At 41.5% G+C, this 21,292-nt stretch overlaps 1 protein-coding gene across 1 annotated transcript in view; it reads left to right on the forward strand.

Moving 5' to 3' along the window:
* PAPSS1 (3'-phosphoadenosine 5'-phosphosulfate synthase 1) overlaps window positions 1–21,292 on the forward strand; it is a 105,931-nt gene that overhangs the window by 65,401 nt on the left and 19,238 nt on the right. Inside the window, exon 10 of the mRNA XM_030313303.2 lies at window positions 7,901–8,169. Coding sequence (XP_030169163.1) covers window positions 7,901–8,169 — 269 coding nt within the window. The remainder of the gene's footprint in view (window positions 1–7,900; window positions 8,170–21,292) is intronic.

Genomic DNA, 21,292 nt, shown 5'->3' on the forward strand with positions numbered 1-21,292 from the left:
TTATCATACACTTCTCCTCTGATTAGTGAATGTTTGCTTCTCCTCCTCTGACTAGATTGTACTGGTCCTGGGGGTAGGACCAGTTTCACCATTGTTACCTCAGGAAGGCATATCTAAAACAGAATTTCTGTCCTGTCCCCAAACTGGTTTCTTCCCTGCCTCTCGCTGCCCTGGCAGGTGCACGGAGTCTGGATGGGGGAGGGGGACCAGTTCGTAGGCGCGTCTGGTGAAGGGGCAGTGAAGGCTGATGTGTGCAGCTGTAATGGAGCAAGTGGAGCTGAGATCTGGGGACAGCGTGATTCACTGATTGGCTGCACGTGGTGTAGGAGGGCGGGAACAGAGCCTGCAGGGAGGTCGGCAGGAGTGGAGACTCCGGTGCCTGTGGAGTGCTAGGAGGCAGCCGGGGAGACCGTCTGGAGCTCAGGGGTGAGTTGTAGTCAGAGGATGCAGATTCAGGAGCCACTGACATGGAGCGCTCGGTGACCTCAGGCATGGGGGGCGCGGGATGGGGAGAGGTCTGAGGGAAGGGGTTCGCCTGCCTTCACTGTTGCCACAGTGTGACTCCATTCCCCAGCGCGTAGGTTGTGTCTGTCAGACGAGCCTGTCAGAATCCTGGGGGAGGAGTAAATGAAGCGTGAGGAAGAGTTGGTAGAAGTTTTATTTTACATGGAAGTGTGGGAACATGCTCCTCAGCAGCAGTCTTCTAATTTTGTGGTCTCTCTTCTTGCTGTACTTTCTCCGACGTCAATCCCGCACAGTCCTGTGGAGACCCATTTTCTATAAAACATGACTGATTGAGTCACAGCCCCTGTTGAGTACGCTGCATCCTTCCTAACCTGGCATTCGAAATTCTATGTAATAATCTTGTACCAGGTTTTATATCCACCTTTGGCAAAGTGAATGCTTCTCTGTTCCCCAGACACGTCTCTGCTTTCCTCTCTTAACACTTTTGGCTCACACCAGTCAGCTTGGTTGCGGTGCTCTGTAGACTTCTCAGCCACGTTGCATTTGTCTGTCGGAGGTCAGTCAACAACAGTCTGTGGGCCAAATCTGGCCTGCTGCCAGTTTTAGTAAATAAAGTTTTATTGGAAAACAGCCATACTCACTGGTTATCCATCGTCTGTGGCTGTTTTTGCACCACTTTGGCAGGGTTGGCATAGTTACAGCAGAATCCCCCATGGCCTGTGAAGCCTAAACGATTCACTCTGGCTTTTTACAGAAAAAGTTTGCTTTTATGCGTGGTGTCAGCAGCTTCACAGTGTACTTTCTAGAAGTCAAGATTATAGAATTCCTGGTCTTTTTCCAGGAACATGGAGACAGAGGTCTAGAAAGAGATGGAAATCAGAAGTATAAATATTAAATTTTAGTCATCTGGTAGATCATCTCCCATTTTCTTTTTTTTTTTTAATTTTTTTTTTCCTTCAACGTTTATTTATTTTTGGGACAGAGACAGACAGAGCGTGAACGGGGGAGGGGCAGAGAGAGAGGGAGACACAGAATCGGAAACAGGCTTCAGGCTCTGAGCCATCAGCCCAGAGCCTGACGCGGGGCTCGAACTCACGGACCGCGAGATCGTGACCTGGCTGAAGTCGGACGCTTAACCGACTGCGCCACCCAGGCGCCCCTCATCTCCCATTTTCAAACACAGTTAAAACAGTCTTAAACTAAGCCATAAAGAATTACAAGTAGAAAGGCAAATATTTGACACTCATTGTGTGTGACAGGAAAATCATTGTCCTTTAGAAAATGAGGATGAGGATGTGAGGCAATAATGACAGTTGCTATAAGTATTAGTGGCCCCAGGTCCATAGTGGCTCATAATTTTTTTTTCCATCCTTGATGGAAAATTGATGGAGGAAAATTTAATAGTGATGCATTGGGGTTGTGTTAGTTGGGACAGTATCCTGGGGTGTCAGCTTCCAATGGATCAGGTATTCCTATTATATTGTTCATCCAGCTAAGTTCTCTAGTGGACAAACCAGATGGTAGGGATGAAAATACAGCCTGCGACTAACAGCTAAAGCCATTTGTGTAATTCATTGATAGATAGTTAGAAGAGATTGACTAGAAGTTTAGGAAAGACCTGGTAATATTGGCAAGAAAAAATGGGCAGATAGATTTCTGAGGAGTGGATAGTAAGGAAATAATTCTACCTGGAAGAAATGTTGGCAGTAAAGTCCTTCATATGCTGCTAACGCATTTTTACTGAGTCATCTGTCTTAACTTTATCTGTTAAATGTTCAGTGTGGAGCTAGATTAATTCTTTTTGGAAAGAAAGCCTGCATAGATAATAAATTACAAGGATCTGTGAAATATGTGTCTTTGAGACCGTTTATTCTATATGTTTCCTTTTGCACATCCTGTCGTATAAATAATCCTGCCAAATGGTGATTTTACAAAATCAGATTTGATCTGATTGAAGTCTAGGCATGTAGTGGTCGTACCTGAGATATATCACCCAGGGGCCCTATTCAAAGATAGATGCCTGTTTCTGATTAAGGAGGACAGAAGCTAATGAGCACAGTGCTAACGCACCCTCATCTTGCAAACACCATCTGACAGTGTGAGTTTATGTTGGTGTGGACCTTGAGCCACCAGTAGAACAGTGGGTTTAGTTTCTTGCCAGGAATATTTATTTATTTATTTAAATTTTTAATTAAAAGTTTTTTTTTTAATTAAAAAATTTTTTTTAACGTTTATTCATTTTTTGAGAGACAGAGACAGTGTGAACAGGGGAGGGGCAGAGACACAGGGAGACACAGAATCCGAAGCAGGCTCCAGGCTCTGAACTGACAGCACAAAGTCTGACGCACGACTCGAACTCACAAACCATGAGATCATGACCTGAGCTGAAGTCAGACACTTAACTGATTGAGCCACCCAGGTGCCCCCAAAGGTTTTTTTTTTTTTTAATGTTTATTTATATTAGAGAGAGCAAGCGCAAGTGGGGGAGGGGCAAAGAGAGACAGAGACAGAATCTGAAGCAGGCTTCAGGCTCTGAGCTGTCAGCACAGAGCCCGACGTGGGACTAGAACTCATGCTGCGAGATCATGACCTGAGCTGAAGTTGGACGCTCAACCGACTGAGCCACTCAGGCACCCCAAATTTGAAATTTTTTTTAAAGTTCATTTATTTTGGGAGACAAAGAGTGTGTGTGTGTGCAGGTCGGGGAGGCGCAGAGAGAATCCCAAGCAGGCTCTGGGGCTATGCACTGCGCCCAGCGTGGGGCTTGATCTCACAAACTGTGAGATCATGACCTGAGCCGAAATCCAGAGTCAGATGTTTAGGGCGCCTGGGTGGCTGAGTCAGTTAAGCGTCTTACTCTTGGTTTTGGCTCAGGTCATGGTCTCACAGTTTTGTGAGTATGAGCCCCAGGTCAGGACCTGCTTGGGATTCGCTCTTTATGCCTCTCTCTGCTCCTCCCCTACTTGCGTTGTATCTGTCTCTCTCAAAATAAATAAAATCCCCCCCAAAAAGAGTCTAGTGTTTAACTGATGGAGCCACCCAGTGCCCCTCCTTGTAGTCACTTTTTTTAATAGTTTGTTTGAATCGGAATGTAAATAAGGTCCACACATTGTATTTGCTTCATATGTCTCATGTCATAATTTTTTATGTTTTTTAACTTTTTGTTTTGAAATAATTTTAGATGTATAGAAAAATTACAAAAATAGTACCAGAAATTCCTGTACATTCAGCCAGAATCCACAGCTACTAACATTATACTTTATTTGCTTTGTTCTCACTCTGTCTGAAAGTTGTAGACATGAGGGATGCCTCATTATACCTTAGTATGTCTACATGCCTTTCCTAAAAATTCCAGTCTCCTGCCTAACCATAGCATGCTTGTCAAACTCTGGCAAAGAATATTGATGTAACACTGTCAAGCCCATATACTCTGTTCAAATGCTGCCATTGTCTTAAGAAGGTCCTTTAGAGCAAAACCAACAACAGCAATCATGTTTTTTCTTTGCCACCTTTCCTTTCTGGTTCAGGACTCAGTCATGTCTCTTTAGTCTACTTCAGTCTGGAATTGTGTCTTTTATGACCTTGACGTTTTTTAAGAGCACCTATCATTTATTTTGTGGAATGTCTGTCATTTGGATTTATCTGCTGTTTCCTCACAATTAGATTCAGGTTATACAATTTTGTCAGAGATCCTACTGGAAGCATTTGTGAGTTCTCAGTGCATCATATTTGGTGGCTCACAATTTTGATTTGTCCTAAACTTTTTTTTTTAAGATTAACTTTTTAAAAAAATTTACATTTCTCTCTTGTTTAAGATTGTGTTTGCCAGGTTTTCCTGCTGTAAAGTTAACAAATTTTGTACTTACTAAGAAGTATTTTTGGAGAGAGATTTTGAAACTATAAATATCCTATTATCAAACTTTTACCCACTAGTTTTAAGGGAAGCAAAAATAATATAAAAGCATGGAGGGGCATAAAACATTAAGAGACTCTTTAAATTTTTTTTTTCAACGTTTATTTATTTTTGGGACAGAGAGAGACAGAGCATGAACGGGGGAGGGGCAGAGAGAGAGGGGGACACAGAATCGGAAACAGGCTCCAGGCTCTGAGCCATCAGCCCAGAGCCTGACGCGGGGCTCGAACTCACGGACCGCGAGATCGTGACCTGGCTGAAGTCGGAAGCTTAACCGACTGCGCCACCCAGGCGCCCCAAGAGACTCTTAAATAGAGAATAAACAGAGGGTTGCTGGAGGGGTTGTGGGGGGGGGAGGATGGGCTAAATGGGTAAGGGGCTTAAGGAATCTACTCCTGAAATCATTGTTGCACCATGTGCTAACTAATTTGGATGTAAATTATAAAAAATAAATAAATTATAGAAAGTAACAAAACAAACAAAAACCCAGATACTGCCAAGCGGTGAGTTTTCTAATTGTCGTTCTTCTTACATTTGTTTGTTGACCTTCTGCCATAAGGTAGAGTATTCCATTCTCTCCCATTGTTTTATTCATTTATTTTATTCTTAAATTTTTTTTAATGTTTATTTATTTTTGAGAGAGGGAGGATGAGCGGGGGAGCGGTAGAGAGAGAGGGAGACACAGAATCTGAAGCAGGCTCCAGGCTCTCAGTTGTCAGCACAGAGCCTGATTCAGGGCTCGAACTCACAGACCGCGAGATCATGACCTGAGCTGAAGTCGGATGCTTAACTGACTGAGCCACGCGGTGCCCCTTGTTGATTTTTATTCTTTATGGACTCACATATTCCTATTTTACTCAGTAGGTTACAATTCATTACTATCATTAGCATTATTATTTACGTTGGTGTTTAACTTGTCCTGGGTTGGCCATTGGGGTTAGTCATTGGGTCATACTGGTTGACCCACTCATTTTCTGAGCACTTCCTTTCTTTATGACACACAAGATGTTCCAGCTCATGTTGTACTTGCCTTGCCCTAGCCCTAGAATCAGCCATTTTGCCAGTGGTATTTAGAATAGAAAATTTGTGCTTTTGTTTTGCTCATTGTCCTTGGGTAGTGGTTGCTTGCAGGACCTTTCAGTGGACAGAACTAAGAGGTGTGTATATGTATATGCACACACACACAAATAACCCCACACATTTATAGGTGAAGACCATGAGCTCATGCCAATACTTTCAGTCCTAATTCAGTACCACATAGTCTATTCTAGCCTTTCTCCTTTCTGTATTTATGCCTTCCATCTCTGACAGTTTTTTGTTTCAATGTTTTTAATTTAATAGTCGGGGAGGGGCAGAGAGAGGGAGGGAGACAGAGGTTCCAAAGCAGGCTCTGGGCTGACAAGCCATCAGGCGGCGAGCCTGATGCAGGCTTGAACCCACAAACCGTGAGATCATGATCTGAGCCAAAGTCAAACTCTCAACCAACTGAGCCACCCAGGCACCACCATCTCCTACAGTTGAGAATCCTGGCTCCCATTATCCTTACTATATTTACGTATTTGCTCTCCCTTGCTGTATGTAAGCAGTCTCCCAAACAGGTGGTCTCCTGGGCCGTGGTGCTGCAGGCTTGTGCTGGCCCAGAGTCCTCCCCACTCCCTGAGGTGTGAGTCTGGGGTCTCCCCCCGCTCCCTATCAGTGCAGTGACTCCCATTGGCCCAGGAGGAGGATTCACTGATGCATACTAAGTGTGTTTGTTGAGATCAGGCTGTTTATAAAGAATGGGCAGCATAAAGTGAAGGGAAGAGAGGAGAGAGGTGAGTGACCAGACTTAGGCCGGAATCAGAGTGGGTAAGGTCAGGCAGTAATCTCCTAAGTGGGGAAATATATACATTCTTCGTTTGTCCTTTTATGAAGGACTAGAGTATATGCAATAGAGTCAGGAGGTAAAATTGCTTCTTGCTCCCAGAGTAGGAGGAATTCTGGAGTTTTACTTAATGGTCAAAGGGATGTTTGGGGATCTTTTTATATCCATATATAAAACAAAATTTGAAGTGAATTCAGGATAGAAAAACTTTCAGGTGTGTACCCTCTTCCCATCTCCTTAAGGCAGAATAGTTTTATTTATTTTTTTTTTTTTAATTTTTTTTTTCCAACGCTTTTTATTTATTTTTGGGACAGAGAGAGACAGAGCATGAACGGGGGAGGGGCAGAGAGAGAGGGAGACACAGAATCGGAAACAGGCTCCAGGCTCTGAGCCATCAGCCCAGAGCCTGACGCGGGGCTCAAACTCACGGACCGCGAGATCGTGACCTGGCTGAAGTCGGACGCTTAACCGACTGCGCCACCCAGGCGCCCCAAGGCAGAATAGTTTTAAATGCTCATATATTTGTATCAAGACTTTCTTATTCTTTGTACCTTGTATCAGCTATTTCATGGGTGAAAACCAGCCTTGTTCATGTATAAAAGGTAACCTAACAACTTCAAAGCATAACAATAATGCTGTAAATCTTGGAATATCACAGGATGTGTGCACCCCCCCCCCCCCCCCGCCCCTGCGCTCAAAAAAACCCAAACTGCTGGTCAAGTAAGGTGCCACAAATTTCCTCCTGTGGCCTTTTGTCATCATGATAGAAGACAGAATTCAGAACAGATTGGGGAAGACATTGTATGATTTGGCTTACAGTTGCTAGAAGAGGGGAAGATATTCTTCTGAGTCAGGCTTGGACCAACATGGCTTGATGCTCTACCACATGTTGTGAGGGCAGTAAAACACACAGCTCTTCTAACTGGGTTCACCATTCTGTTCTGTGAAATTTCTCTATGACTCCAAAGAACCATGCTTTCTAAGAACATAGCCTGTTAGCAAGCTCCATGTGGGAGTAAAGCCAGGGTTGTAAGCAGAATTAGTCTAGGAGTTTTAATTGCTTGGGTAATAGCAATGGCTCTTGTGAGGGATAGTGTTGTTGCTAAAAACTGTAATACAAAATCTAGACCTGGCATCACAAAACAACATAGGGTTCTAGTCAAGCAAAGTTAATCAGTGTATATGAGCACATTTGGATAGTAAGTAACTTTTTTAAACTATAAGTTTTTCTACCTTCCTGTCTCCTTTTAATAATGCAGTGTCTTAGGTACTATGGCGGGATTGACCTGGTGGGTAATTAAGGCACAGGCCAAGAAATTATATCCATTGTGAGCAGCTAAACCAGGATGTTGGGACCAGAAAGTCTGGTGATTATTCTTGTTCCCCATGAATGCAGAAAGCAATTGTTGTAAATCCATGACCATTCTATTACACAGCCTCAGGCATGTAAAATTTGTAAAGTAAAAACATAGCAGAAGTAGAGGTCAAGTTGCCTTGGAGTAAAAGGTCAAAGCAGTATATGTTTTTCACCAGTCTCTGATTGTGGGCATGTATGTTTGTTTAATCCTAAGCATCAAGCTTTAGGAAGAATTGCTTATCCTTTGGAAGGTAATCTGTTAGAAAAGTACTATTCTTGACTCTGGAAATTCTCTTTTCAGATGCTGTCTTTGCATTTCAATTACGCAACCCAGTGCACAATGGACATGCTCTGTTAATGCAGGATACCCATAAACAACTTCTAGAGAGGGGCTATCGGCGCCCTGTCCTTCTCCTTCACCCTCTTGGGGGTTGGACCAAGGATGATGATGTCCCTTTGATGTGGCGTATGAAGCAGCATGCTGCAGTACTGGAAGAAGGAGTCCTGAATCCAGAAACAACAGTGGTGGCCATCTTCCCATCTCCCATGATGTATGCTGGGCCAACTGAGGTAGACTGCTTTTAAGATTTGAACTGCAGCACAGTTGAAATCACATTTACTAATACAGCTAGAGTGGATATTTCTTTGATCTGTTGGTCTGCTCCAGTCATTGCCTGGAGTACTCTCATGCTCTGTTGGGAATGTTCTTTAGAGGTGGCCCCAGAAAAGCAGCCTTTTTGTGAACAAGAAGACAGAGACTTGGCTTTTGGTCCCAGTTTTGTGAAGGAGGGAACATTCCCTGCAGACAGATGGCTCAGTGAGCTTGGGAAGGTGTGACAGAGGTACCCCTTAAAACTGTTGGCTAGGTTACAGACTGAGCTCTGATAATACCCATCTTAGTCCTTTAACAAAGTACTGTCATTCTTCCCTGGAAACAGATTTGGTCTGATTTTTGTAGCTTCTAAATTTTGGAAGGGCCACAGGTATTTTAGTGGGAAGGTAAGCATGGTACCTTTTAAAAAATTCTCAGAAAACATTCTTCATCTGTTTATAAAAGACTGGAACAGAATAGAGTCAGGAAGTAAATTACTTTTTTAGAAAAAAATTATTTTAAGTTTATTTATTTATTTTGAGAGAGAGCGAGAGAATGAGCCAGGGAGGGGCAGAGAGAGAGGGAGAGACAGAATCCAAACCAGGCTCTGCACTGACAGCGCAGAGCCTGATGCAGGGCTTGAACTCCTAAACTGTGAGATCATGACCTGAGCCAAAGCAAGAGTCAGACACTTAACTGACTGAGCTATCCAGGCGCCCCAAAATTACTTCTTGATATTTGGTGGGAGGAGGGTTCTGGAGTTCTCTTTAGTGGGCAAAAAGAATGTTTTGAGATCTTTTTATGAACATACATATAGAAGAGCACTTAATCAGGTTTTTGCTTCAAGGCAGAATAGGCATTCAAAAAAAATTTTGTTGAATGGATGAAAAAATCAATGAATGACCTAAGAAACAGTATGTGGCGAATTCCTAGCTAGCTTCTTGTTGAATTTTCAAGATGAAGTGCACATTATTGTTGCACTGTTTTTCAGCCCTTGAAAGGAGATCAATTTATTTATATTTACTTGGGAGGCAAACCCTTTTAAAAAAGATCTAAATAATTTGTGTATATTCTGTGATGTCTTCCTCCAAAAATGTTTGGGAAATCCAAGCGTGTTTGGCTGTTTAGGCTCAAGCGTAAAAATTTTCATTGGAACTTAGTTGTGGGGTTGTACACTCTTACTCTTTATCCAAGAAAAACCGACAAAGATAAAACAATCATAACAAAAAAGCTGAAAGATTAAAATGTATTTGATTCTCTTCTTAGATCCAATGTAAATAATGCATTGGAACTTCAGTAGATAAAACTCCTCATATTCTTCTCTCTTTGTTGGTATCAAACGTTCATGAAAATGGGGCAGTGATCACCCTTTAAGTTTCCTAGAGACCACTGCGACCTTTAGTTCTTATATCTCAAAGAGTGATTAAATTGTTTTTGAGAAAAAGTAACGAATTTTGTTCCAGTAGTTCCACACCCTTTCCTTTGGTGCTGTCTTCATCATCATTTTAAAGGAGTCATTTGGTCTGAAATTCTGCAGTTTGGATGAGTGGTTTTGAAAATGGGAGTGACCCGAGCGACCAGCGTCAGGAATAGGCTACCTAGGAAAGGGAAGGGCTTTACCATCCCAATTCAGGATATATTTTGTCCTCTTTGTGTTTCGTTTCTTTGTCCTTATGTAAAAGGGGAAGAGAGATGACATTTTAAATAAACCAAAAATTGCTTTTAAAAAGGTGAGGCTGAGAGGATAAATAGTAAAAACAGCCAGCTATGGTAAAAACAGATTATGCTTTCTTGAGAGAACACAACAGAGGATGGAAGCATGCTGTTTTGTCTACATCGGAAAGGTTTTTACATCTTCTGATTTCAGAACCTGGGCTGTTTCTTATGGAAGATTCAAAGGTGAAGGTATGTAAAGGTACATTTGGGGTGCAAGCTAGCATTTTGGCTTATCTAAGGGTTGAGTTTTTGGCAAGCATAGCTGACTTGTTGGTGAGCTGGCTGCAGCAGGCCCTTCCTTGGCCTCAGATTTGACTCCTGTGGCTACCCGTCGGGGCATTGTCTGGTGAAGACACTACAAGCCTGCTGTTGGGGGGTCCAGGCATGGTTGTGGTTTGCCACTCGTTGGTTTGTAATCTCAGGTTAGGCTTCTTTGGACTTCTCTGGGTTACATTTAAATGCACAATAAATGATTATTTAACTGGTGCACAGGGAGGTCGGACTAAATGTTCTTTAAAGGGTCTGTTCCAGGTCGTTTTCTAGTTTGTCTTATTTTATTTGAACCTCATATTTAAGTGTAGCATACGTAGGAAGCAGCGCACGTTTTACAGATGTATGGTTCAATGAATTTCTCCCATTTGAACAGTTATACGGCCAGCATCCAGACTTTAAAAAACAAAGACTATTAATCTGCACCCTAGATGCTGTCCTTCCTGTCCTTCTGTCCCCTCCCTGTTTCCCCCCAGGTGGTCATTGCTATCCTCACTTCTTACATCGTGGGTCCAATTTGTTTGTGCCAAAGTGTGGATACCCTGGGAAGCAGACTCTTGAGAGCAAGGTTAGAGTTCAGGAAATTTATTAGGGAGAGCCCTTGGGATCAATGCTCATGGAAGAGGAGAGAGAGGAAGGGAGTGGGGTTGGGTAGAGGGAAAAGTTGAGCTGTGATTCAGTCTTAGCGGAAGCCTGATTTGACCCTATGGAGTCATGGAAAGGCCCTCAGAGATGTTCCATGTTGCAGAAGAAATAGTCACTGACGCCCCTGTGTTGACCAGTGATTGGCTGCCCAGGGAAGGGGCATGCCCTTGGCCACTGTTGCTCTTTTCTGCAGAGGCAGTTTCTGAAGAAGGCTGACAGCTGCTGGGTGTGTGTTGGCCCCTCTCCCAGAAGCTAGGAAAGAGTCCTCTTTTCCTGGGGGGACCCAAGTGTTGCATCACAACATCCAGTCCAGCCTTTTTATAACTGAAATCATGCAGTATATACTTTTTTTGTGTCTGGTTTCTTTCACTTTACATTGTGTTTCTGAAACACAATCACATCGCGTGTGGTTATTCTTAGTACAGTCACTAAGTACTACTGTACTTGTGTGTGACTGCACCCAATTCTGTTGGTGGGCATTTGGGCAGTTGCCAGTGCTTTGCTATTAAGAATAATGCTGGAAAAACAATTGGGTGTTGTATGGAAACCAATTTGACAATAAATTTCATAAAAAAAAAAAAAAGAATAATCCTGGAGGTGGTTCAGTTGATTAAGCATCCAACTCTTGATTTTGGCTCAGGTCATGATCTCACAGATTGTGAGTTTGAGCCCTGATGGTGTGGAGCCTGCTTGAGATTCTCTGTCCTCCTCTCTTTCTGCCCCTTCCCCTGGCTCTCTCTCAAAAATAACCAAACATAAAAAAAAAAATAGTGCTAGTAGGAGGATTTTAAGTGCATGTCTTTTCATGGACATTTGTGTTGGTATATTCCTAGGGCTAGCATTGGTGGGTCATAGGGTATGCATTTGTTCAGCTTCAGCACATGCTGTCCATCAGTTTTCCCTTGTGGTTGTACCATTCTACTCTCCCAAGTGAGAAAATAAGTTATGTCCTCACTATACATGATTATCTCTTCTCTTCCATTTTAGCCAGTTTGTTCCTTGAGCCTATTTAGCCTCACATTTTATAATACTTTACTACTTCTTAGCCAACCTCAAAAATGTTTTCATTGAGCCAGTTTTACTGGAGAGGAAATGGAGAAGTGGGAAATGAGTTGTATTTATATACAATGATTGAGAAATGGAATATAATAATAGCTCATTTTCATTGAGTTTTTACTGTATTTGCCTGGCAACATTTCAGGGATTTTATGTGTAGTAGCTAACTTATCCTTTCTAGTAACACTAAGAGGGTAGGTATGATTATTCTCAGTTTACAGATGAGGAAACTGAGGTAGAGCTGTTAATAAACTTTTCTAGATCACAGAGTAGTCTATAGATAGTCTGGGTCCAGGGCCGTGTACTATAACTTCCACAAATTTTTTTTTTAATTTTGTGGTATATTGTTAAAATATATATTTTTAAATATTTACTTTGAGAAAGAAAGAGAGGAAATCCCAAGCAGGCTCCGTGGAGGGCTCAAGCTCATGAACCATGAGATTATGACTTGAGCTGAAACCAAGAATCGGATGCTTAACTGACTGAGCCACCTAGGCACCCCAAAATATGTTTTGAAATAAGTGGCCACATATATTTTGAAAAAGAGTTTGGAAATAAATTCTTAAATCATCCTATAAGAGTCCCAAAACAGTGAGGTCAGATGGCCCTGTCTGGTGTTCATTGGAAGAGGAACTTGTACACAGTGGCTTTCAAACTTATTTTTTGTTCATCACAGCCTAGAATTGTGGGTTGTGAGATATTTTTGTCCATCTGTATTCTTGCTCTTTGTATTCTTATGATACCTGCCTCATGGTATTAGTAATATCTGCCTATCTTTTTGTTGTTGTTAGGAGTGGATAGGATGATGTAAATCATTTAATACATTGCCTGGTTGGTGACAGCACATGATAATAATATCAACCGTCTTTACTAAAGACAATAACAAACTGCTTTGCTGCAAGTTCTCAACACCCCTAGGATTCTGTCCCCACATCATGGGAGCTGCCTATACCTCAGGGCACTTGTCAATCTGTGTGAAGTCCTAGAATTTCAGCTTTGGAGGGGTGACCTCCTCTGGAACAGACTTCATGTCCTTTGGTTTGGAATGTCCTTTGGTGTTTGAGATAATATATAAAGAACATGAAAATAAATAATAAAAAGACAATGAAAATAACCACTTTTTGAGTGCCTGGGTGTGTGTCTGTCACACTGAATAGATTCTTTGCCTACATTGTATAACCTCATCCCCACAACAACTCAATGAGACAGCTTTGTTCTCATTTTACAGATGAGGTTACTGAAGCTCAGAGAGGCCAAGTAGCAATGGTGGTCCATCAGAGAACATCAAGAGTGGGACAGTAAAGTGGTAAAAGCAGATTTTATTCAGGAACTATTGCGATAGGGAAAAGAGTCCCGTATAAAACTGTGCTCACTTCTGAATACTGCTAAAGTGGGGATTGACAGCCAAAGGGCAGAGTGGGTGGTAGTGGGGAAAGGGTGGGGAGGTGGTTGGGAGGGGGCTGGTCAGTGGATAGAAAATTACCAAGAGGAAACATCAGAAGTTATGAGCAAGGGATGATTCCAGTTAAGCAGATGTCGCAGGATTCTTGCTGAAAGTAGGCCACCTGATCCAGTATCACTTGGTTGGGGGGTGCAGGTGAGGAAGAAGAATTTGATCACATGTCGAGGATGGAGAGTTTTGGCTAACCTGACTTGGCAAGAGTTTTGCTAAAGCTGGGTCACACGAGCTGTACATGGAAGGACACTGAGGGCTTAGAGGAGCCTCTCTAGAGTTAGGTCAAAAAGCGAGTCAGATCTTTCACCAGCATGACTGCAGAGTGGTGCTGAAACTGTGGCCTGCTGTTCTCTTCTCCAGAGCTCCTTGCTGCCCGGAAGTCCCTAAGGGGCCTGTGCTTTGCCAGTGGGTGGGAGGGCAAAGAAGTCAGGTGCCTGCACAGAGCTCTCACGTTTTCTAGGAGAGTATAAAAGCACCTTAAAGTTGTATCTGCCTTGTAGATCTCTATCTGGAGTATTAGTTATAAGCTAAGGGGTGTGGCTCTTGTCAGGAAGCACTGATCTGGTACCTGAGCAAGGGGGAGTTTTTAACTTCTGAACTTTTAAAGAACAAACTAGAAGTTCTAGTAAACACCTTTGTATTTTAAACCCCTTAAATGTTTTACTGTTTACGACCTGGCAGGGTGTAAACTGTTAGATTGAGTGACTTAAGAAAACTATTTCTTTTTCTCAAGTGCACCCCCCCCACCCTTGAGTGTTTGATTTATTTGGCTTATTCACAGCCTTAAGTGAAAAATTTTTCTGTAATTAAAAAAACACTCATTTTTTTGTAGCTTTTCCAGTGACATCAGGAAAAAGTCTGCCAGTAATGCTTATTTGCCAACTAATAATAATAAAAAAATAAAAACAATGACTCTTCCTTTAATCATTTTCTGTAGGTCATTTAGAAGGCATTGGTACCAGATTTGTTTCCCTAGCACAAATGCTTTTTAGAGCAATGAGCAGCTGTTAAGCCTGTTTGGTTATCAACAGGATGTCCCTGATTTTCCAGTCTGTAAAGATTTAATGGCTTGATTCCTAAATTCCATTTTAGGAATTGGGTGGGTGGGGGAGGCATATGGAGCGAGAGTTACTTTTCTAATGCTGAAAAGGTGTTATGTGCGTGCATTTTCATTTTTGTGAGGTATCCATTGACTGTAGGAAATTGTGGTTGCCCTATCTCACAAAATACTAAATCCATTTTTGTGAAGGATAAATAAATGCATGAGAGTGCTGAAAGTCCCATGTATTATGGAATGTGAATGTGTGCAGCTAATAGCTACATCCTTGGTTTAAGACATTTGGATGAGGTTAACCGGTCGAATTTCGGAGGAAACATACAGTTGGAGGTAGCGATTTCTCTTTGCTGTGGAAGTTATCCATGCATGAGTAAATGACTCCTTAATAGAAACTGTTTCTGTGTAAATGAGCAGATGCCCTACGTGGGGGACAGTAGGAGCATATTGCCACCTGGATGCCAGTGTGTTTATTTAATTAGTCGGTGCTTCGCACCAGGATCTGCAGTGTAAGTAGGATGTCTGTTAGGATATACATCTGTTCTCCCTGTAAGCACTTCTAAGAGTTCCAGCAACCTAAAGGGACATTACTTCTTGAGATCTGAGCCTAATAATAGGAGCCATAGACTCCCAAATTTTAATTATAAACTTTGATCCTCTCTGGGGTCTTTGATAATTTTGTCTTCTCATTTATATTATTCATGTTTCTAGAGTAGTGCAACACAGGCTTACAGTCTCTTATCCAGAATCTTTGGGGTCTTGTATTACCTAATTCCCGTGGGATATAAAGCACATTAATATTTCTGTAGTGAATGACTCTTCACACCGAGTGGGATCAGTAGAGCCTGTAACTAATTTCATGTCAGTTTTGATCGTGTTTTATGACTAAATTAGTTTTAAAAGCTCGGCGTTTGGGGTTTTTGATTTTTCACAGGGATGTGTTACCTAATTGTAATTTCACAAAATGTACATATATCCTGTTGTATACCTTAAACTCACACAGTGTCGTATGTCAATTATATCTTAATAAAGCTGGGAAAAATTGGATTTCAGGTTTTTGGATAAGCAGATGTGGGGTCTGTTGCACAAAAACATTTAGAATCTGTTGATGTATTTTTATTTTGAAAGTAATTTTGAGGGGCATCTGGGTGGTTCAGTTGGTTGGGCATGTGATTTTGGCTCAGGTCATGATCTCGTGGTTCATGAGTTCAAGTCCCACATTCAGTTTGCTGTTGTCACCGCAGAGCCTGCTTTGGATCTTCTGTCCCCCACCCCCCACCCTCTGCTCCTTCCCCGCTTGTGTGCGCTCTCTCTCCCTCAAAAGTAAATAAACCTAAAAAAAAAATAATAATTTTGAGGGTCTGTATAGTCTGATATTTTATATATTTTTAGCTTATATATAGTTTCTTGATAACTGAAGTTACTAATTTAATTGAGACATTAAATTTGATAAGTGTTTTAGGATGCTTTTCATGGTGGAAAATAATCCCTTTTTTCTCCTGATTTTTCTATAGATTCTCTGCTCAGCATCTGTTCTGGTTTCTTACTAAAGCAGCATCATGTTCTAATATTGTCTGTTAGTCTGGTTTTCCGAGGTTTCCTGCAATTATGTAATCTACACTGTTTCTTTCCTAAATACAGTGCTAACTAGAATTTTTTCTGCTGGCGTTCCATCTTACTGTAGGGCCTGACACGGTATAAGGGCTCAGTAAGAATAGGTATGCATGGATTTGGGGGCTGGAGATGCCCAGGAATAATACTTGATCTCTGAGTTGTTCATTTTGCAGCCTTGGACATGTTACTAAAACTCTCTAAGTTACCAGTGTACTTATTTATAAAACAGGAATAGTAACTGATCAATGTGCTGTATATATAAAATAGGATAATATTTATAAAACACTTTGTGCAGTGACTAGCATATTAAGAAGAGCTCAGTAATTGGTACCTGTTTTGATCTTCTCTGACCCTGGTAAAGGACTTCATGAAATGTTTTCCAGTGCCTTACCACCTTTGGTTCCTTAAAATAATACTCGCTGAGAGAGTGGAGAGGCAGAAGCAAATCAAGCTCTTTGGTCTCTTTTTAAAAGCAAATTTTGGGACCCTGGGCTTGACAGGCAGGAGCAAGAGGGGCAATCTGGGCCATGGTGGATTTACTCCCACCCACCATGGGAGAGTTTCCCCTCCCCAATCCTCCCACTCGGCAAGGCTGGGCTCAACCAGGACAGCATTATTTATAAATGCCTACTGCATATAAAATGATGCCTACTGCTGAGAAATCAGGAGGCAAGCCACTATGATTTGGGAATTTCAAGAAAATAGATTAATATCTGAGTGATTAACGTACAAAGAAGAGAGGGGTATTTTAACATGCAATTCATGAGATGAATGAAGGTAGTCTTTTTACCCAACAAAAGTAGATCATGGATTTGACTTTCTAAAGAATTTTTGTGTACTATTAAAATAAGTACGTTTTTGATAGTCTGGAAAAGAAAATTTGCACATTTATGTAAGAAAATCATTTCTGTGCCTAATGTTCTTTTATAAACCAGTTGAGTATTTGAGTTTTGCTATATGGAATGTTGACTTTGATAAAATTTATTACACTTCTCTAAAAGCAAATGTCGGTATAAATATATAAAGAAATAGGTCACTTAAGTTGGCCATATATTGTTCTACTTATTCTCAATATTCTTAATAAGAAAAGTTGAACATATATACTTAATCTGCTAGGCTTCTGGGATAGTGGGATTTCTCAACTGGGGCAGGAGAGGATGGTGTAGGTAGGAGTTGTGGTATTATAAGAGGTGGTATTTCTAGTTATATATTTTTATAATGTAATTTTATTTTTTTATTATTTTTTATTATTTTTTAAATGTTTATTTTTGAGAGAGAGCAAGAGCGAGCGAGCAGGGGAGGGACAGAGAGAGAGAGAGGGAGACTCAGAATCCAAAGCAGAGCTGTCAGCGTAGAGCCCGATGTGGGGCTCAAACCCACGAGCCATGAGATCGTGATCTGAGCTGAAGCTGGATGCTCAACCGACAGAGCCATTCAGGCACCCCGATAATATAATTTTAAATTTGGAAAGTTTGTTCATTTTTTGTTTCAGAAACTCCTGAAAATAAAATTTACCAAAATCTTTGCCAGGTTTGAGAGTAGGGGGATAGGTGATGGCTGCTATTTTTCTAATGGAGTCAGGGAACAAATGGACTTTATGTTTGTCAAAAGGGATGTCAATTAAAAATGGGTAAGAGAAAAATAAATGGATATGTGACACTTTTCTGGATACGATGGACATATTGGGATGAGCAGTATGGGACAAGAGCAATTCTAAGGTATTTACATTATAAATATTGTGTATGGGAGAGAGAGAAGATGGCGGAGTATGAGGACGCTGGGCTCACCGCGTCCTGCTGATCACTTAGATTCCACCCACATCTGCCTAAATATAAATAGTGTGTATGGAGATGTATAATTTGGGTTTGTGTCCATCAATAATCTTTTGGTTCATTAGTCACACGATATCTTAATAAATCTATGAGGGTGGCAAGGAGCAGGCATTATAGGATTAATATTTGCATAGATAAATGTAATTTGAGTCAATTATAATTTGAATTATGAACTACTTCCCTATTCACACTATTGAACAGCAAAACTTAATTCTGACTTGGATTACAATATAGAAATTAAAGATTTGAATAAACCTTAGCCCCCACAATGTACTTTGGGAGGAAATTCTAAGCAAATATCTATTTTACCTACAGTTATTGATTCTAAGTAGTCCATAGTCTGTGTAAAATTTTGATAAGACACTTCTCAAACCTTATTTGAAAGTGAAGTGAGATAATTGTTGGACCTCAGTATTAGGTAGAATTTGAACAGGGGAAGTTTAAAGAATTACTAGACTTCAATAGAAGAGTAATTATAAAAATGTAAAGTGAACTCTGAAGGGTACCCTAGGGTTGAGGGAGATTACAAAAGTAGAGATAAACTTAGAAAAGAAATCCCCCTCCCTAAAGCTGGGCTTCAGACCTCATTGAAAAAGGCATGGTTTAGGGGTGCCTGGGTGGCTCAGTTGGTTGAGTGTCCAACTTGTGGTTTTGGCACAGGTCATGATCTCCTGGTTCGTGGGATTGAGCCCTGCGTTGGGATCCACGCTGACAGCACAGAGCCTGCTTGGGATTCTCTATCCCTCTCTCTCTGCCCCCCAGCCCCCATAAATAAGTAAAGAGAAAGCATGGTTTCATCCCACCACATGGTGGAGAAATTCAGTGGACTGTCTGGACCATAACTGGTTCACAGAAACCAGAAAGCAGGAAACAACCCTCTGATGAACAGGCTAGCTGAGGCTGACAGACCAGTGCTGAGTGGGTCAGGACTTTGGGAGGGAGCCCTCTTGCTGCCAGAGCAGTGCACAGAGTGTGATAGCTGTGTTGAGGTGGATGCAGGAAATAACCTTCTGGGGCACAGGTGAGCACAGGCTGGTGGGTGGGTGAATGGCAGGACTCAGAAAGCTACTGCTGCTGAGAGGCTTGGAATGCACCAGTGTCTGCACTAGGAGGGCAGCAATGAGGTGGTCATTGGGCTCAGGCTAGGGCTTGAGGTCGTTGAAGGCTTGTGTACTTTGGGCTTGCCCATGGGCCCGAGTGCCACCCATATCCTCCATACACAGGCCGCTTGGACAACCCCTTCCTACTACAATGTGTCTGATACCCTCTACTGATAAAACTAAGCATTTCTTCTTTACAGTGAGCATAGTGTTAAAAGAGTTCAATCTGTTGTCGCAGAGCAAGTACTGAAGGGTGAATTTGGAGTTGAGAGACAACTGATTGATAATTGGCACAAAAAGCTAGAGTGACATGCCCAAAAACATTAAAAACAAACTTCAGAAGGGGCGCCTGGGTGGCTCAGTTGGTTAAGCATCCGACTCTTAATTTCAGCTCCAGTCATGATCTCACAATTCATGGGATCCAAGTCCTGCATCGGGCTCTGCACTGACAGTGAGACCCTGCTGAGGATTCTCTCTCTCCCTCTCTGTCTGTCCCTCCCCAGCTTGTGCACTCTCTTTCACTCTCTCAAAATAAATGAATGTTAAAAAAAAAAAGCCTCAAAAAAATGAGAAGTGCCAGTAAATTACCTGTGGGCTAGAATGAAGCTATTGACACTTTAAAGGAAAACCACACAATTCAGACTCCTTAGAAGAAATCATGTGCTAGTCCAGCTTGCAGTAACAAATTGTTTAAAATATGAAGAAGCAGAAAGGGGTGATCTATAATTCAGAATAAAACTATCACTAGAAACATACCTTGAGATGATGCTGATGTAAGAGTTAGCAGTTAAGAGCATTAAAACTTCTTAAAGCAAATATGGTCTAATGGATAAGAAATCTCAAAAAAAAAACTATAAAAAAAAAGAATCAAATGGAAATTCAAAGACTGAAGTAGATATGAAATGAAAACATTTGTTGTATGGAGTTAAATGCAGACTAGAGGTGGCAGAATAAAAGGTCAGTGAGCTAGAAGTCACTCAAAGTTACCTGAGAAAAGAAAAAGGGAATTAGATGAGGAAAAAAATGAGCAGAGCCTCTGTGACTTGTGGGCAGTATCCAGCCATCTTACAAATGTGTAATTGGAGTTCTGAAAAGAGGAGAGAGAGAAAAAAATGTGGCAGGAAAGGTGTGAGGTTTTTTCGTGTTGTTGTTGTTGTTGTTGTTGTTGTTGTTTAAAGTAGGCTTCATGCCCACTGCTGGGCTGGACCTCACTCTGAGATCAAGACCTAGCCGAGATCAAGAGTCCAGATGCTTAACCGACTGAACCACCTGGGTGCCCATGGCAGAAAAGGTTTTTGAAAAAATGGTTAAAAGTTTTCCAAAATTGATGGAAAACATCAGCCTACAAATTCAAGAAGCCTAATAAATCTTAGAAAGGATAAATCCAAAGAAAACCACACTTAGGCACAAGCAGTCAACCTGCTGAAAATTAATGATATAAAGAGGAGCTTTAAAAGCAAAGTGATGGGGGCAAGGAGGTCTGACTTCTCAGGAGCAATACGAAGTAGAAACAATGCAGTGACGTCTTTAAGAGAAAAACAGAAAGCCTGTTAATCTATAGGATTCTGTATTCAAACAAAAATAAAGATGAAGTAAAGATATTTTCAGGTAAGAGTTGAGGATTTTATTTGGAAAAAGTTTTTCAGAAGTCTTCCAGCAGACTTCCCCAGAGGTTGCATTATATGCTCAGATGCCCAGGCTGTATGGCAAGGAAGGGCCTGGCGTTTTCATCTTCTAGAGTGAGGTTTTTGTCATCAAGAAATAGATAAGGGCAAAGAGAAATCAGTTATTGTATAGGCAACCAGCACTATTTGCCACATGGGAGTTAAATTACTTTTGTAATCAGGAAAAAAGCCAATCTGTGTTTGGCACACGGATGCAAGTAAAGCAGAAAATAAGACATTTGCTGTTAGGTTGGCCATTTATGGATCCTTAGAAGGCTCTGTAGGAAACCTGTAGACCTCATCTTATATTCCTTCTTCGGTATGCATTCAGTATTCCAAACATGCTTGCCACTGGGCATAAGAACACAATAATACACTTTGACCTCGGTGTGCTGGAGAGAGACCCAGGCAGCTCTCACTGGGTTTTAGTGACCACCTTCTAGGCAGCATGTCCTCTTTGTCAGAGAGCAAATGAATTTTCTTTAGAAACTGGCTAGGAAGCAATTAAATGCAACTGGGATTGTCATGGACTGTTTCACAGAGTAATAGCAGCAGCGGTGTTTGCGAACGTCCTTTGTTGGGGGTCAGGTGCTATCTTGAGTGCTTTCAAATCTCCCATCAATTTATGTGTTAAACATTATCTTTCCCATTTTTATACTTTTTTTTTTTTTTTTTTTTGAGATAGCGTGAATGG

The sequence above is a fragment of the Lynx canadensis genome, chromosome B1, assembly GCF_007474595.2.
Source record: "Lynx canadensis isolate LIC74 chromosome B1, mLynCan4.pri.v2, whole genome shotgun sequence".
NCBI lineage: Eukaryota > Metazoa > Chordata > Mammalia > Carnivora > Felidae > Lynx > Lynx canadensis.